The sequence below is a fragment of the Equus asinus genome, chromosome 6 (genome assembly GCF_041296235.1).
Source record: "Equus asinus isolate D_3611 breed Donkey chromosome 6, EquAss-T2T_v2, whole genome shotgun sequence".
In the NCBI taxonomy this organism is placed as follows: Eukaryota; Metazoa; Chordata; class Mammalia; order Perissodactyla; family Equidae; genus Equus; species Equus asinus.
This window is the reverse complement of record NC_091795.1, coordinates 61,810,005-61,829,431: the sequence shown is the minus strand read 5'-3', so window position 1 is coordinate 61,829,431 and position 19,427 is coordinate 61,810,005. Positions and strand designations below refer to the sequence as shown.

Here is a 19,427-nt window from a genome sequence, read left to right as displayed (position 1 = left end):
TCTCTGAAATCCAGTTAAGTCTGTAAACTGGGCATAAAACCAACCTCATAATTTTTAGTATTATCAGAGATGATGTATATAGAGTTTTTAATAGCTTCTGGCACCATAATAAACTTTAGATTAGTGCTATTATGTTTTATGGGCTTGTGATATGTTGGGTAACTTTTCCTATAACTTGTTGGTTAGTTTTAAAATAGATCTGTATCTAAAACACAAAAATCCAAACATTCAAAAGTATTTACTTTATAAAATTTTTCAAATTAATTTACTGTATGTAGGATACCTTTAGTTAGTAATCTGCTAAAGTTTAAGATGATATAATTTTCAAAAAATTTATTAATAGGTTTTCTTTTTTATAATTTTGTAAGTAGCTATTCAGAAATTCTTATTGCTTAAAGCAAGTTACAATTAGCTAAACTTTTTGTTTTCTTTTCCTGTGTAGTAGAGATCTTAAATTTCTGTGTAGGTCTGACATTCTTACTGTTTCATAAAATATGTTCCTGACAATTTTTGATGTGTTCCTATTTTAAAGAACGTATTACTATGTTAAGTTTTTCCTCAGTGTAGGAATTTTGTTTTCTAATCGTATAATGCTAGAGAGATCTTCATTGGAACTCCAGAAAGTAGGAGTAGGAGAGAAATAGATATGGCAATGTTACCTTCTTTAACTCCTTTTTAACTCCTTCCTGCTCTCCCCATCATCCTTATTGCCCCACCTCCAAATATTGTCATTGCTGCTGCCTTATCTTTTAGTTGTTTACCTTTGACTGTATCCTGTTATCTCCTTCGTGAGCTCCTCTTTATCTTCCTCTGCTATTTCCTAAGGTTCTATCCTCAGCCCATCTCTATTCTTACGTCATGTTTCCCTGGGCAATTGCATGCATCATCCTGGTTTTAATTACCACCTATTTGTTGATGACTACATTTCCAAGCCTATTACTCCTCTGTGCTTCATTCTCATGTGTTGGCCTTCCAGACAGCTGGACCTCAATGTCACAATAATTCATTGTTCCTCATCAGAGATACTGCATGGTACCACTGCCCGCCTGGTTTCCTCAGCTAAGCACTACAGTTACTTTTAGGCTCTTTTCCCCCCTTATTCTCCTCATATTGTGTGTTTTTTAAAAAATATTTTTTAATTGTGGTAAAATATATGTAGCATAAAATTTACCATTTTAACCATTTTTAGGTGTACAATTCAGTGGCATTAAGTACATTCACATTGTTGTGCAATCATCACCCCTGTCCACCTCCAGGACTTTTTCATCGTCCCAAACTGAAATTCTGTACCTGTTAAACAATAACTTCCCCTTGCCCCCTCCCTTCGGTCCCTGGTAACTTGTATTCTTTCTGTCTCTGTGAATTTGGCTATTCTAGGTACCTCATAAGTGGAATCATACAATATTTGGCCTTTTGTGACTGGCTTATTTTACTTAGCATAATATTTTCAAGGTTCATCCATGGTCCATGTCATCCATGTCAGAATTTCATTCCTTTTTAAGGCTGAATCATGTGATTTTGATAGCTTTTAAAACTAAATATTTCTGGAAACTGTTCCGTCTTCTCCATCCCTACTGCCATTGCTCTAATTGCTTTTCACTTGGGATAATATAATAGCTTCCTGACTAATTTATTAACTTACAGTGTATGCTGTTTCTCACTCCACTCCTCCCAATCCATCAATCCTAGAGGTTAAAGGCTTAGGCTTTAGGGATCAGAATTGTTTTGAATCCCCTCCCTATCACATAATTATGTGACTTGGGTAAGTTACTGTTTCCTCATTTGTAAAATAAAGATAATGGTATCTACCATAGAGTTGTCGTGATGGGAGTATTACACGAGATAATCGGTGTGAAGTGCTCAGCAGGACACTGCCTAGCAGAGGGTAAATGCTCAGTGCATGTTGGCTATTGTCTCTGTTCTTCAGGGCTACTAGAGACTTACCCAAAATGCCTCCTGCTTAACACAGCACTGACAGCCCATCACCTAAGGATGAAGTTCAAACTCCTTAATGTGGTGTGCAAGGACCTCCCTGTCCTTTCTTTGCCATTGTTTCTTATTTATTCTTCCTTCATTTCATGCTGACTACTTTACTGAGAACACCAAACTGTGAGCAATTCTCTGTGTTAAGCTTATTGTTTCCTATTTCTCTCTTTGCTTGTGTTATCCCCTCTGCTTGGTGCCTGGATTTTCTCCCCACCATCCTTTCCTCTGATTAATTCCTATTTATCCATTCATTACTTCTTCCAGAAATCTTACTTCAATACCTCTCTTCCTACCTCTTCCCCCTTCATTATTAGATTGTTCTGTGTTATCACAGCGCCTTAGGCATGTGTCTGTCGTAATGTAGTTAAAAGATACATTAAAATGTCCTGTTTGCATTGAAAGGTACATTTTTTTAATCTTTGTATACCCAGAGCACCTAAGAATATATACACATTCACGTATACTAGAATATAAACTTTTAAAGAACAGGATCTATGATTAGTTTATTTGACTCAGTAGTTCTCAACCCTGGCTAAATATTAGAATCATTGGGGCATTAAACAAAATAATGTTTGGTCTACCTCAAGAGATTTAGATCAAATTGTTCTGGGGTGGAGTCCACTCATTAGTGTAAGAGCTTTATGAGGTGATTGTAATACATAGTTAAGATTAGGAACCACTGATCTAGCTCAAAATCAATGTATGAGTGAAAAATGGATGGAGTGAGGGGAAGATAAGAGTTTTTCTCTTCCAAATCCATTCTGATATTCCTCTAAAAGATAACATATCATATCAATAGTTATTTGAATTCAGAATTCAGTTAATTGAGCAAATTTTTTTGTCACTATATGCCACTCCTAAATTAATATCTGTAAATCAGAGATTTTTGAACCAGATATGTGATATTTTTCTGTCTTTATAGGAAAAAAGCTTATTTAACAAAATACTTTTTTGTATTTGTAAAAATATGTTAAGGTATATTTCATGCCAAATAAGAGTGGCATGGGATGCTACTGTACATGGTAAGGTAATATGCAACCATCGTTGCCACTATGTTATGGTAGATATCTGGATCAAATTTCAGTTCAGAATTAAAGAGATATGCCCTGCCATTATGATTATGGGCAACTGAATTTCACATAGTTTAGTTTGAAAATATGAAAAGAAATTATATTAAAACTTAGATTTCTTTTGTTTTATATTTATCTCCACATGTGAGTGTGAAGTTCTGTCAGTCCTTACCACATTGGAAAAATATGGTTCTTTCATTAGAGGAAAGCTCAAATTGAGAAGGTTGGAAACTAGATTTGGCAAATAAAGCCTTATCCTGAAGCATCCTATGCATTTGCTTATTGTACCACCCAGCTACAGAAGCCATATACAATTGAAGAGACCTTGGTGAAGCTGAGAATCTTGGCAATTATTGAGCTGTTTTGTATTAGAGCAGAGAAGGAAAATTGAATCAGTGCCTATGTCAGATGACGTCATCCTCGCTAGAACTGTTGACATTTCTTCACATGCACTCGGAACTCATAGAAGTATCAGCAGTGACTTTCTTTTAACATTCAATGGTATGAAAACACTACTGCTTCTCAGGGCAGCCAGCCTCTGATTTTAATCATTATTTGCACATTGGTACCATCAAAAAATTCCTATGCTGTAAACCCTTTTTTTGGAAACTGACATCTTTGTAACAGTGAAAAGGTTTTTTTCTTTGCAAAATTTGGTACTCTCTACACTGGTGAAGCTCCTGAAATCCTTGGCAACACATGGTTTTGCTGCTTCAGTAAAGAGAGCATTGCTGTCTATTTCAGCACGTGCATGCGTTAATGTTAAGACACAGCCCATAATTCTAAAAAGTCTTATTGTCTGCCAAGAAACTCAAGTACATTAGAGTGAAGGTATTGAATCATTGTCTTTGTTCAAGATGTTTGTCAAAAAATGTGGGCAAATGTTAAATTCGTCTTCATGCAGAATTTTCCTGTCTTTTCACTGGACAATGTTTGAAGTCTTTGATTAATCCTTGGGGAGACGTTTACTATTTTTGAGAGAGTGAAAACCCCCTCGTAAGAATTTGACTTGGAGGAGTTCATTGATGAACTATGTAGTGGATGTTTGGCTCTCTGAAAGACAAGTCTTTCTATTCCTGGTCCTGCAGAATCAATCATGGATGTTGCTGTAAAACTGCTGGCTGTTTTGGTCGAACTACCACCTTGGAAGAGGAGATTGGAGTCGGATAATCATATGGATTTTCCAATGCTTGGTGGAAGTGCTTCTGAAGAAAGAAGTTGAGAATGACAAAACTCTTTTGTAGTTATTGATATTAAATTTGGATTTACTCTCCTAGAGTTAAAGAGGACCTCACTGATTTATAAGGTGATGCTATATGAATTCAATTAGAACAGTCCTGAATCTTTAATATTCCTTAATAAGCTTATCCTCATCTGACAAAGTACCATGGGAGCTCTGATTCATTTTGCAACAAAAGATCTTGTGGTTTAAGTTTTTCAGTACTTGTTGCTATTAAAATGAAAATCAATTCCAATGTGGTTTAGGCCTAGGACTAAGCTTAGCATAATTTAATTTTACAAAAATCAGATTTTTTTGAGGTAGAATTTATGTACAATAAAATTCACCATTTTTTAGGTGTACAGTATGAATTTTGACAAACACTTGCAGTTATGTTACTACTACCACAGCTGAGATACAGAACATTTCCATCACCCCAAAAAGGTCTCTCATGCTCCTTTGTAGTCAATCCCCTCTCTCCACTTCCGGTCCCTGGCAGTTATTCACTCATCTGTTTTATTTGGGTGTAGGCTTGCCTTTTCCGGAATGTCAAACAAATGGAATCATGCAATATGTAACTTTAGCATAGTACCTTTGGGATTCATTCACGTTGTTGCATTTGTTAATATATGTCTTTGTAGCACAATTCGTTTATCCATTCACCAGTTGCACATTTGAGTTGTTTCCAGTTTTTGGTATTTGTGAATAAAGCCCCTAGAAATATTTATGGGTAGATTTTTTTTTCTTTTTTGGTGTGGACTTAGAGTTTCTTTTCTTCTGAGTAAATACCTAGGAGTGGGATTTCTAGGTCATATGTTGCGTGCGTGCTTATAAGAAACTGCCAAACTCATTTCCAAAGTGGGTGTATTTCTACCAGCAGTGTATGGTGGAGTTTTGCGTTTCTGCCAGCAGTGTATAAGATTTGTAGTTGCTTCACATCCTTGATAGTTGACGCTGTCTTTTGGAGAGGAGAAGTTTGTGATTTTGATGAAGTCTAATTTATTTTTTCCTTTTGATTTCTGCTTCATGTGTCTTATTTAACTAAGTGTTGCAAAGATCTTCTCATCCTTCTAATAATTTTATAGATTTTATATTTAGGACTGTGGTCCATTTTGGGTGAATTTCTGTATATAGTGCAAGGTTAGGATTTAGGTTCACTTTGTCTTGCATGTGGATGTTCAGCTGTTCTAGCATCACTTGTTGAAAAGACTGCCCTATCTCCTCTGAGTTGTCTAAAGTGTATTGAGTGTCTAAAGCACTTCACCTTTAATGAAAATCAGTTACCATCTGGGTGTTGGTTTACTTCTGGACTTTCACTCTGTTTCATTAACTCATGTTTCTCTTTTCACTAGTACCACACTGTCTTGATTATGGTAGCTTTATAGTAAATCTGGACCTCAGAGAATATGAGTCTCTCAACTTTGTTCTTTTTAAAGTTGTTTGGTTATTCTAATTCCTTTGCTTTTTCATATCAATGTTAGAATGAGCTTGTCAATTTTTACAAAAGAAAAAAAAGCTGCTGGGGCTCTGATTTGGGCTGTGTTTGGTCTGTAGATCAACAAGGAGAGAATTGACATCTTCACAAGAATGAGTCTTCCAATTCATGGATATGATACATTTTCTATTTATTTAGGTCTTTGACTTTTCTCATTGATGTTTTGTAGGTCTCGGCATATATGTGTTCCACATATTCTGCTGTATTTTTATCTAAGTATTTCATGGTTTTGAGTGCTATTATAAATAATACTAAAAAATCATAAAGGACATATTTATTCATATTTTAAGATTCATTTGCATTGTTTTTAAAAACACATTTTTAAAGGTAGGATTATTGAGGAAAAAACTGTAAAAACTTCTGTGATTCTTGAAGTACGTTGTCACAATATTTTCAAAAGAGGTGGTGCCAATATTTCCTGCCACCAGCACTCTGTATCAGTTTTAGCACATACTTGACAGTTTATTATCACCATTGATTTTGTCTTTTTTTTATATTGTGGTAAAATTTGTATAACCTAAAATTTACCATTTTAACTATTTTTAACTATGTAGTTCAGCGACAGTAAGTGCATTCACATTGTTGTGTAACTATCACCACTATCCATCTCCAGGAACGTTTTCATTTTCCCAAGTTGAAACTCTACGTCTGTTAAACAATGACTCCTCATTCCTCCCTCACCCCAGCCCCTGGCAGCCACCATTCTACTTTCTGTCTCTATGAATTTGACTACTTTTTGGTATCTCATACAAATAGAATCAGACAGTATTTGTCCTTTTGTGTCCCTTTTCACTTAGCGTAATCTCTTCTGGGTTCATCCATGTTGTAGAATTTCCATGTATCAGAATTTCCTTCTTTTTTAAGGTTAAATAATATTCTATTGTGTGTATACACCATATTTTGTTTATCCATTCATCTGTCCATGCACGCTTGGGTTGCTTACACCTTTTGGCAGTTGTGACTAATGCTACTGTAAACTTGAGTGTAGAAATAGCTTCTTGAGTCCCTGCTTTCAATTATTTGGGGTATATAGCCAGAAGTGGAATTACTAGATCATATGGTAATTCTATTTTTTTTTTTTTAAAGGAACTGCCGTACTGTTTTCTATAGCAACAACACATTTTACATTCCCACCAGCAGTGCACAGGGTTTCCAATTTCTCCACATCCTCACCAGCACTTGTTATTTTCTGTTTTGTTTTCTTTGATAATTGGCATCCTAATGGTATGAGGTGGTATCTTATTGGGGTTTTGATTTGCATTTCCCTAATGACTTGTGATATTGAACATCTTTTCATGTGCTTATTGGCCATTTGATTACCTTCTATGGAGAAATATCTATTCAAGTCCTTTGCACATTTTTATTTTTTTAAAGATTTTATATTTCCTTTTTCTCCCCAAAGCCCTCCAGTACATAGTTGTGTATTCTTCGTTGTGGGTCCTTCTAGTTGTGGCATGTGGGACGCTGCCTCAGCGTGGCTTGATGAGCAGTGCCGTGTCCGTGCCCAGGATTTGAACCAACGAAACACTGGGCCGCCTGCAGCGGAGCTCACGAACTTAACCACTCGGCCACGGGGCCAGCCCCCCTTTGCAGATTTTTAAATCAAGTAGTTTGTTTTTTTGTTGTTGAGTAGAAGGAGTTCTTTATACATGCTGGGTATTAACTCTTTATCGGATATATGATTTACAAATATTTTTTTCTCCATTTTGTGGGTTGCCTTTTCACTCTTTTGATAGTGTCCTTTGATGCACAAAAATTTTCAATTTTGATGAAGTCCATTTTATCTATTTTTTGCTTGTGCTTTTGGTATCATATCTAAGAAATTATTCCCAAATCTGATGTCATGAAAATTTTCCTCTGATTTTTTCTGAGAGCTTTATAGTTTTAGCTCTCATGTTTAAGTCTCTAATCCATTTTGAGTTAATTTTTGTGTATAGTATAAGGTAAGAGTCTAACTTCATTCTTTTCACGTGGATATCTAGTTTTCCCAGCACCATTTGTTGAAAAGGCTGTCCTTTCCCCATTGAATGGTCTTGTCACGCTTGTTGAAAATCATTTGACTGTGTCTGTGAGGGTTTGTTTCTGGGTTCTTTATTCCGTTGGTCTGTTGTCTGTCTTTTTGCTAATACTACATTGTTTTGAGTACTGTAGTTTTGTAGTAAGTTTTGAAATCAGAATGTGTGAGGCCTCCAAGTTTTATCTTCTTTTTCAAGATTGTTTTGGTTATTCAGGGTTCCTTGACATTCCATATGAATTTTAAGATGGATTATTCTATTTCTATGGAAAATGTCATTGGGATTTTGGTAGAGATTGCATTGAATCTGTAGATGGCTTTGGGTAGTATTGACATCTTAACAATATTAACTCCTCTAATCCATGAACAGAGAATGTCTTCCCACTTATTTGTGTCTTTTTAAATTTCTTTCAGCAATATTTGGTAGTTTTCAATGAACAAGTCTTTTACCTCCTTGGTTATATTTATTCCTAAGTATTTTATTCTATTTCATGATCTTGTAAATGAAGTTTTTTTCTTAATTTCCTTTTTAGGTTGTTAATTGTTAGTCTATAGGAATGTAACTGGTTTCTGTGTGTTGGTTTTTGTATTCTGCAACTTTGCTGAATTCATTCATTAGTTCTAACAGTTCTTTTGTGTGTAGAATGTTTAGATTTTGTACATATAAGATCATGTCATCTGCAAACAGAAATAATTTTACTTGTTCTTTTCTAATTTGGATACCATTTATTTATCTTGCCTAATTGCCCTAGCTAGGACTTCTAGTACTATGTTGAATACAAGTGGCAAGAGTGGGCATCCTTGTCTTGTTGCTGATCTTAGAGGAAAAGCTTTCAGTTTTTCACCATTGAATATACTGTTAGCTGAGGGCTTCTCTTAGATGGCCTTTATTATGTTGAGGTAATTTCCTTCTATTCTTAGTTTGAGGTGTCTTTTTTTTTTTTTTTTTCTATCTTGAAAGGGTGTTGAATTTTTCCAAATGCTTTTTCTGTGTCAAGGTGATTGTGTTTTTTCCCCCTTTTATTCTGTTAATGTGTTGTGTTATGTTGATTGATTTTTCATATGTTAAAGCATCCTTACATTCCAGGAATAAATCCTACTTGGTCATGGTGTATGATCTTTTTAATGTGCTGTTGAATTCTGTTTGTTAGTATTTTTTTTTTGTTGAGAGGTCTTTGATTACTAATTCAGTCTCCTTACTTGTTATAGATCTATTCAGATTTTCTATTTCTTCATGATTCAGTCTTGGTAGGTTGTGTGTTGTTAGGAATTTTTCCGTGTTATATAGGTTATCCAATTTGTTGGCGTACAATTGTTCATAATATTCTCTTAAAATTCTTTTTATTTCTGTAAAATCAGGAGTAAAATCTCTTCATTTCTGATTTTAGTTGTCTTACCTCTTTTTTCTTCATCAGTCTAGCTAAAGATTTATCAATTTTGTTGGCCTATTCAAAGAACCAACTCTTGGTTTTGTTGATTTTTCTGGATTGTTTTTCTATTCTTTACTTTGTTTATCATTGCCCTAATTGTTATCTCCTTACTTTTACTAGCTTTGAGGTTTATTTGTTGTTTTTCTAGTTCCTTAAGGTGTAAATTTAGGTAGTTAATTTGAGATCTTTTTTCTTTTTTATAGTGAGTGTTTACAGCTATAAATTTCTCTCAGCACTGCCTTTGCTGCATCCCATAAGTTTTGTATGTTTTATTTTCATTTTCATTTGTCTCAAGATTTTTTTAATCTTTTGATAAAAGATTTTTATTTCTTTTTTGACCCATTGGTTTTTTAAGAGTCTGTCGTTTAATTTCTACATCCTGTGGAGTTTTGAGTTTTCCTTCTGCTCTTAATTTCTATTTTCATTCCAATGGATCAGAAAACATACTTTGTATGATTTCAGTCTTTAAATATTAAGGTTTGTTTTGTGGCTGAACATATAGTCTATCCTGGAGAATTTTCTGTATGCACTTGAGAAAAATGTGTATCCTGCTATTGTTGGGTGACATGTTTTGTATATGTCTGTTAGGGCCAATTGGTATATAGAGTTATTCGAGTTCTTCCTATTATGTTTGGTCGTTTTATTTATTGTTGAAAGTAGGGTACTGAAGTTTCTTACTATTATTGTAGAGCTGTCTGTTTCTCCCTACAATTCTGTCAATGTTTTTGCATATATTTAGGAGCTCTGATGTTTGTTGTGTATATTTTTATACTTGTTATATTTTCTTGGTGAATTGATTCTTTTATTATTATATAATGTGTTTCTTTGTTTCTTGTAACAATATTTGACATAAAATCTATTTTGTCTGATAGTAGCATAGCTATCCCAACTCTCTTGGTTACCATTTGCATGGAATATCTTTTTCCATCCTTTTACTTTCAACCTATATGTGTCCTTAGATCTAAAGTGAGTCTCTTGTAGACAGCATATAGTTGGATCCTATTTTTTTAATCCATTCTGCCAATCTGTGTCTTTTGCTTGGGAAAGTTAATCTATTTACATTTAAAGTAATTACTGATAGAAAAGGACTTACTCTTACCATTTTGTTGTTTTCTGTGTGTCTTTTAGCTTTTTGTCCCTCATGTCCTCCTTTACTCTCTTCCTTTGTGTTTAGTTGATTTTTTTGTAGTGACACATTTTGATTCCCTTCTCATTCCCTTTTGTGTATATTTTATAGATATTTTCTTTGAGATTACCATGGAGGTTACTTATAGTATCCTAAAGTTAGAACAATCTGTTTTGGACTCATACCAGCTCAATTTCAATCTTACATAAAAACTCTGCTCCTTTTCAGCTCCATCCTCTTCCACTTTATGTTATTGATGTCCGAAATCACATCTTTATATATTGTGTCCTCCTTAATATAGATTTATAATTACTTTTTATGCTTGTGTCTTTTAAATCTCATAGAGGGGTAAAAAGTAGAGTTACAACCCACAATTATGATCATACTGCTTTTTATATCTGTCCATGTATTTACCTTTACAAGAGAACTTTATATTTTTGTATAGCTTCAAGTTACTGTTTAGCTTCCTTTCATTTTAATTTAAAGTCTCCCTTTATATTTCTTATAGGGCAGGTCTAGTGGTAATAAACTTCAGCTTTTCTCTGGGAATGCCTTAATTTCTCACTCATTTTTGCAGGACAGTTTTGCCAGATGTAGCATTCCCAGTTGACAGTCTTTTAGCACTTAACAAATATATCATCTCACTGCTTTCTGGCCCTCAAAGTTTCTGCTGAGGAATCTTGTTATTTTATTGAGGATCCCATGTATGTGATGAGCTTCTTTTCTCTTGCTGATTTAAATAGCACTGTTTTTAAATTTCAATTTTCAATTGTTTACTGCTACTATACAGTCATAAAAGTAATTTTTGTAAACTGTCTCATATCCTGTGACCTTGCTAAATTCACATATTAGTTTTAGTAGTAGATTTTGTAGATCCTTGGGGATTTTTGTTTTAATAGTTATTTTGTAGACCCTGAGGGATTTTTTATGTAGGCAATCATCTTTTCTATGAATAGAAATAGTTTAATTTCTTTCTTCCCAATCAGTATGTTTTTTTTCTTGCCTTTTTGCATTAGCTAGAACTCTTAGTACAAAGTTAAATAGGAGTGGTTAGAGCAGATGTCTTGTTCCTGATCTTAAGGAGAAAGCATTCAGTCTTTCATTGTTAGGTACTATGTTAACTGTAGGGTGTTTTGTAGATGCCCCTTTCTTCAGGTGAAGAAAGTTCCTTGTAACCTGGTTTGCTGAGAGTTTTTATTGTTAATGGATGTTAAATTTTTTCAAATCCATTTTATGCATTTATTGAAACCAAATGGTTTTCCATCTTTTATCTTTTGATATGGTGAGGTATGTTGATTGACTTTCTGATATTGAACTTTCAAATGCATTCCAAGGATAAACTTCATATATTCATGTTGTATTATCCTTTTCATATATTGCTACATTCAATTTGCTAAAATTTTATTGAGGATTTTTCCCTCTATGTTCATGAGGAATATTGGTCTATTGTTTTCTTTTCTTTTAGTGGGTATCATGGTAATGCTAGTTTTATAAAATGAATTGAAAAGAATTCATACCTCTTCTGTTTTCTGGAAGGCTTTGTGTAGCCATCTGGGTTCAGTTCAATTTTTCTTTGTGGGAAGGTTTTTAACTATGAATGAAATTTCTTTAATAGATACAAGATTATTTAGGTTATCAATTTTTTCTTGAGTAAACATTGGTAGTTTTTGTCAAGGAATTTATCCATTTCATTTGAGTTGTAAAATTTATTGATAGAAAGTTTATATTTTTGCTATGGTCTGAATGTTTATGTCCCTGTAAATTCATAATTTGAAATTCTAACCCCCAAAGGTGATGGTAACTAGAAGGTGGGGCCTTTGGGAGGTCATTAGGTCATGAGGTGGAGCTATCATGAGTGAGATTAGTTGCCTTATAAAAGAGACCCCAGTGGGGCCAGCACCATGCCCGAGTGGTTAAGTTTTCACCCTCCACTTTGGCAGCCTGGGGTTTTGGCGGTTCAGATCCTGGGTGTGGACATGGCACCGCTCAACAAGCCATGCTGAGGAGGCATCCCTCATGACACAACTAGAAGGACCCACAACTAAAAATACACAACCTTTACTGGGGGGCTTTGGGGAGAAAAAGGAAAAATAAAATCTTTAAAAAAAAAAAAAAAAAGAGACTCAAGAGAACTCCCTGGCCTTTCTGTTATGTGAGGAGAGGACACAGTGAGGAGGCATCATCTATGAACCAGAAAGTGGGCTCTCACTAGATATCAATCTGCTAGTGTGTTAATCTTGGACTTCCCAGACTCCAGACCCATGAGAAATAAATTTTTATGGTTTATAGGCTCCTCAGTCTATGGTATTTTGTGTAGCAGCCTGAATGGCCTAAGACATATTTCTTGTCCTTTTAATGTCTTCAGGATCTATGGCAACACCCCTTCTTTAATTCCTAATATTGCTTATTTGCTTCTTTTCCCTCTTTTTTCTTTGTCAGTCTGGCTAGAGGCTTATCAATTTTATTGATATTTTTAAAGAATGAACTTTTTTTTTTAATGATCAGCTGGCTGTTTATTTCTCTTATGTTTTTACACACAGATGTCTATACCTTTGAATATCTCTAAAAACCAACATAATGGGCTCATTTTATATGTGTGGTTCTCCAACTAATTTTTTCCATTTGTCTGTATGTCCAAGAGCCCTTTCTCTGTCCATATGCATCTCTCCCCTTTTCACCTGCTCTGACTCTCCCTCTCCCCAGGGAAGAGTGTACAAGTTTGTGTGGACATATGTTTTCAGTTCTCTTGGGTATATACCTTGCAGTGGAATTGTAGGTCATATGGTAACTCTGTGTTTGACATTTTGAGGAACTGCCGAACATTTTCCAAAGTGGCTGCACCAAAAGAATAAACTTTTGGTCTAATTGACCTTCTCTATTTTTTTCTCTTCTTAGTTTTATTTATTTCTCTTTTAATCTTTATTTTCTTGTTTGCTACAACCTTAATTTGATCTTCTCTTTCTAGTTTCTTAAGGTGGAATTTTAGGCCATTAATTTGAGACTTGCTTGTTTTCTAATATAATCATTTAATGCTATAAATTTCCCTCTAGGCACTACTTTAGCTGCATCTCACAAGTTTTGAAATGTTATATTTTTGTTTGCATTCAGTTAAAATTATGTTCTAATTTCCCTTGTGACTTACTCTTTGACCCATGGGTATTTAGAAATGTGTTGTTAAATTTCTAAATATTTGAGGATTTTCCAAATCTTTCTGTCACTGGTTTCTGATTTAATTCCATTGCGCTCAGAGAACGTACTTTGTGTGTTTTAAATTTGTCAAAGTTTGTTTTATGGCCCAGAATATCATTCATCTTAGTGAACATTCTCTGTGCCCTTGAAAAGAATGTGCATTTGGCTATTTTGGGGTAGAGGATTCTATAAATGTCAATTAGGATAAGTTTGTTGATTGTGTTGTTCAGGTCTTCTACATTTTATTGAATTTCAGTCTACTTTTCTACTGATTCTTGAGAGAGGAATGTTGAATTCTCCAACTGTAATTGTGGATTTATTTGTTTCTCTTTTCAGTTCTATCAGTTTTGATTTATCTTGTCCTTTTGTATTTGATTTATATCAGTTAGAATAATCCTTTATATTTTTTATTTATCCATTGAGAATAATGTCCCTTGTTCTTTCTACTTCATTGAATTATTGTTTAAAATCAAATGAAATTGTTAAAACCTAACAGGTACTATATACATTTAAGATGATGTATATAAAAACTGGTAATATTTTCTGAAAACATTGAACTCATTTGCTGTCTATGCATGACTGTAAGTGGGTTTACTTTATTTACAATTTAAAAATTATCCCTATGTTACACAGAAATGCCAGGGGTGTTCTAAAATTCAAAATTAGGGAACATCATGTTATAGGGAAGCAATATATATTAAGTGACCACTTGTGAAATGTTTAAGTAATTTTATATTTTGTGTGATTCAGTGTTTTATACACCATATTTGACTTGAAGAAATTTATTGCATTTCTTTCTCTTTTTAGGGTTCTAATTCTCAGATGGATTTAAGCATTCAGGTGACTGATGATGATATTAATGAAATAATTCAGATAGATGGAACTGGTGATACATCTTCCAATGATGAAACAGGAAGTACAAGAGATGTAGATGAGAATGAATTTCTAGGGATTATTGATGCAGGAGACCTGAAGGTACTTGAAGAAGAAGCTGACAGTATATCAAATGAAGATTCAACTACCAACAGTAGTGATAATGAAGACTCTCAAATAGACATTGTGGAAGAGGTGAGGATCACTTTTGAGCTGAGACTTTCTTTATTAAATTTATAACATTTATACTTTAATATACTTTTGAACCAAGAGGAGTAACGATTAAGATTAACCTTGTCTTTAGTCCTTTAAAGTGAGACTTATTTGTACATTTGTATATAAATTCCTAATCTTAAACTGTAATTTAAACTAGTATTAAGTATTTAGGAATCGGCTACTGTATTTGTTGTTCTTAACTAGAGATAGTGGGAGGTTTAGAGGATGGGAGTGGAGGTAAAGAAGGCAGCCAAGGTAGAAGCATATAATATCTACTCTAATCCTAATAAATGCAGTAAAATCGTTGTGCAATGTGGTAATTAAGAAGCATGTAAGTGGTAATAACTATTGTTTATGGTGTCCTTACATATGTGCCAGGTACCATACTAAATCTTACCTGCCTTATGTTATTGAATATTCCCAGTGCCCTATGAGTTTCATTACTATCCTCATTTTACAGATGACAAAACTGAGATATGGGGAGTTTTAGTAACTTGCCAAAAGTCAGTCTTGAAGTTATTGAGTGGCTAAGCTAGGATTCAAACTCAGGCTGTTTTACTTTTAAGTATAATACTATTCTGCCTCTTCTAGTTCCTTTATTCCTGTAAGTCTCTCTATCTTTAAAAAAGTCAAGGCATCATGAAATTCCTTAATGTGACCATCTTTCATCTTTAGGACCCTTTAAATTCTGGAGATGATGTTAGTGAGCAGGATATGTCAGACCTGTTTGACACGGATAATGTAATTGTCTGTCAGTATGACAAGGTACTGTATTCACCTTTTAGATTTTGAGTTCATTAATAGCATTTATAGTAGAAAGATATGTAAAATGATGGGGAATATGATGGTGAGTTAGAGTTCACAGTTAAATTAATCTCAAAATAGCTAATTAATTCTATAAGTTTTGGGAGTGTATTTTGGGTCTCACATTGTGCCATGTGGTCTTAGTGACACCAAAAAAATGATAGTCCTTGTCTTAAGGAGGAGATAATCTTATTGAAATGAGATGTTTCTGTAGGGAATAATAAAATGGCATACAATAAGATGGTAATAAATGGTAATAAATCAAAAGCTGAAACGTGTGACAGGTAAATCAAATGCTAAAATATGTGGCATATAAATCGAATGCTAAGATGAGTGGCATGTAAATCAAATGCTAAGATATGTGGCACAGACAGTAAGTCCTAAAAGTGGCTTGGAAATGCAAGAAGTCATTTGTAGTTGGAGTTCTCCACAAATCCTTCATGGGTGATGTGGGGCTTTGAAATAGGTCTTGGATGATTTGTAGGATATAGATAAGTGTGGAGAGTAGGCATTCAGAGTAGAATAGCCTGAAAAAGGCAGACAAATGAATGCATGTAGAATGTACAAGGGACAGTCAAGAGACAGCTCTGCCTTGAATGAGATGTTCTCCTTTTGGATGTATTAGGAAATGAAGCGGACTGGGGACAGAGTTGAGGACAAGTTGGAAAATCCAGAATCCTGGTAGGACAAATCCACACTTGATTGGATGGACGTTGGTATTCTGAGAACGTTATTGAGAGAATTGTAATTGGGTTTAAAAGCTAGCAGTGTTTGCTGATTTGGAAGAAGCAAATAATGAGAAGAATAGGGATAGAGCTGACGTGAAGTAACTAGAGTCTAGATTAAGGATGACAGTGTAGAAAATGGAAGAGTCAGAGATTATGATCGAAAAATCAATGGGACTTGGTGATTAGATGGACTTTAGAGGATCATCAATAAAGGAGAGTTGAAGGTATCTCTCAGGTTTCACGCCTAGAATTTCACTAGCAATTTAACCTAGCAAGAAAAATACAATACTGCTTTTTTTTTTTTAAAGACACTATAACTATGATTATGTAGTAGATGGCCAGTTTTTGTCCTTAATTCATGGATATTTACATCTTTTTATTTTTTTTTAGCAGCTTTGTGATGTAATTTGCATACTATACAATTCACAGTTCAGTGGTTTTTAGTATATTCATGGATATGTAGAACCATTGATCCAGTCAATTTTAGAACATTTTCATCACCTTAAAAAGAAACCCCATACCCTTTAGTTCTCACTCCCATATCTCCCCACTGCTTCCCATTCCCACACCCAGGCCTAAGGAACCACTAATCTACTTTCTATCTCTATAAATTTCCCTATTATGGAGATTTATATGAAAGGAATCATATCATATGTGGTCTTTTGTGACTGACTTCTTTTACTTTACACAGTGTTTCAAGATTCATCCATGTCGTAGCATGTAACAGTTCTTCATTCCTTCCTATTGCTGAATAGTAGTCCATTAAATGGATACACCACATTTAGTTTATCCATTCATCTGTTGATGGCCATTTGGGTTGTTTCCACTTTTTGGTTATTATGAAGTATGCTGCTGTAAACATTCATGTACAAGTTTTTGTGTGAACATATGTTTTCATTTCTCTTGGGATATAGCTAGGAGTGGAATTCCTGGGTCATATGGTAACAGTTTGAGGAACTATCAGACAGACTTTTTTTCAAAGTGGCTGTACCATTTTTCATTCCTACCATCAGTGTATGTGGGTTTAGATTCTTCCAAATTCTCACTAACACTTGTTATCTGACTTTTTGATTCTAGCCACCCTACAGGGTGTGAAGTGGTATCTCTTCGTGGTTTTGATTTGCATTTCCCTGATGACTAATGCATATTTATTTCTTTGACTTTTTTTCAGTAATAATTTCAGTATACTAGGGAAAACAGGATGGTGTTTTGAATTGCTGTAAAAATGAATCTTTTTCTGTAAAAATATCATTTTCTCCCCTATAATATTTTATACAGGTAGAAAATGGCAATTGAGATGCTGGTAAACATAAGCATAAGAAAGAATAGGTGATGGAAAAGGGACTGTCCTTCGTTTGAAACTTATTTTAGTTTCTTATAAATAGTGTATTACCTTCTGTGAAGAAAGCTCTATAAGATATTGAATTATGTAGGCATTCCATAGTCACAAAGAATTTTTAAGACCATTATGGATATAGTATCCTTTGTTGTACTGCTTTGTGGGAAATAGATTGTAATTAATTACATAGTGCTTTGTATTTTTCAAAGTATTTTCTCATACATTCTTTTGCTTCTTAAAACAACCTTGTAGGCTAGGTAGGAGGAGTGATATTAAATGTATATTGTTAACAAATATAATTGTCTGAGAGTACTCTCTAATCAGTGAGTATTTAAGAACAGTACTAAAAATTTTAATGGAAACCAGGGTATTGGGGAACCAATGAAAAGTTTTTAAAAGGGAGTGATGAAGTCAGAAGATGGCTAGCAAAGAGAATGTATCTATAAGGTCAAAGTGGGGTTGGAGGAGACCACTGTTACTATAGATGGGAGTGTTCTTTGCAATAAATAGGATACTGTTTATAGTGGAATGTGAAACTATTTGAATATGCTGCATCTTCATTTAACAGTTTAGCAAAGTTTTGCTTATAGCTAGCTTTGTCCCTTAGATGTTAATACAATGAGTAATTGCTAAGTGTGTTGCACAGTATCTCTCTCTCTCTCTGTTTTGTTTTTTGACTAGATATTGCATATGTATCGTTAAAAAATCAAGATGCTATAAAAAGTATACTGTGAAAAAGTCTGGTTCTCACTCCTCCATCATTTCTTCTTCCTACCAGTAGCTCCATGTCCCTGCCTTGAGTGCAAATAAGTAACCAGTTATATTAATTTCTTAATATATTTATAGTCTCTTTATTCAAGTACAAGCCTAAAAGATAGCATAGACAATACTGTATTCTGCACCTTGTCTTTTTAAGAAATTAACAGTATATCTCGGAGCTCTTTGTGCTAATATTTTTATAGGCGTACAATATTCCATTGTAGAATTATTAATATTTATTTAACCAATCCCCTAATGATGAATATTTGAGTTATGTTTTAGTCGTTTGCTATTGAGTGACCATGTACACAAGGTATTCATATGTGTGCAGTTATGTCTATTAAATCAGTCCCCAGAAGTTGGATTACTGGGTCAAAGGCAAATGTATTTGGTTAGCTATGGCCAAAATGCTCTCCTAGAGGATATTCCAGTATATACTCCCATTACAATGTTTGAGAGTGCTTCTTTTCCTACAGCCTTGACAACAGAGTGTAATAAAACATTTGGATCTTTGCTATTATGAAAGGTGAAAAATATCTTGGTGAAATTTTTAACTTTTTGTGTGTTTAAGGGCCATTTGTATTTACTTTTATGTGATCTACTTGTTTATAATTTGTCTATATTTTTAAAAAGTGGATTATTGGTCTATTTATTGATTTCTAAGAGTTCTGTATTATTTTGGGGGAGATTAGCCCTTGGTATATCTAGAAATACTTTTTCTTCAGTTTTTTGCTTTCAATGTTTTTTCTTCCTTTCATGCAGATGTTGAATTTGTCAACCTTTATTTTTATGGCTTCTGAATTTTGAGTCATGAATAGAAAGTTCTTTCTTAGCTCAAGATTTTAAAGGGATTTACCCATGTTTTCTTCTAAATATTTTTTTGGTTTCTTTTTTAAAATGTAAATCTTGATTGAGTTGGTGTGTATCTTCGTGTATAATGTGAGATATGGTTCCAACTTTTTTTCCAGGTGGCAACCCAATTTCTTAACATCATTTGTTAAAAAGTTTATTTTGTCCCCACTGATAAGACAATGATTCCTTTATCATCTACTAAAATTTCCATATGTATTTGGGTCTACTTCTCGATTTCCTATGTTCTATTGATTTGTCTTTCCATTGGCTTGTACTACATTGATTTCATTATTGAGGTTTTTAATATCTGATAGGGCTAGTACTTCT

At 34.0% G+C, this 19,427-nt stretch overlaps 1 protein-coding gene across 1 annotated transcript in view; it reads left to right on the top strand.

The window, feature by feature from the left end:
* The window catches only part of GTF2A1L (general transcription factor IIA subunit 1 like), a 52,301-nt gene that overhangs the window by 15,546 nt on the left and 17,328 nt on the right, over window positions 1–19,427 (top strand). Inside the window, exons 8-9 of the mRNA XM_070511486.1 lie at window positions 14,337–14,597; window positions 15,294–15,383. Coding sequence (XP_070367587.1) covers window positions 14,337–14,597; window positions 15,294–15,383 — 351 coding nt within the window. The remainder of the gene's footprint in view (window positions 1–14,336; window positions 14,598–15,293; window positions 15,384–19,427) is intronic.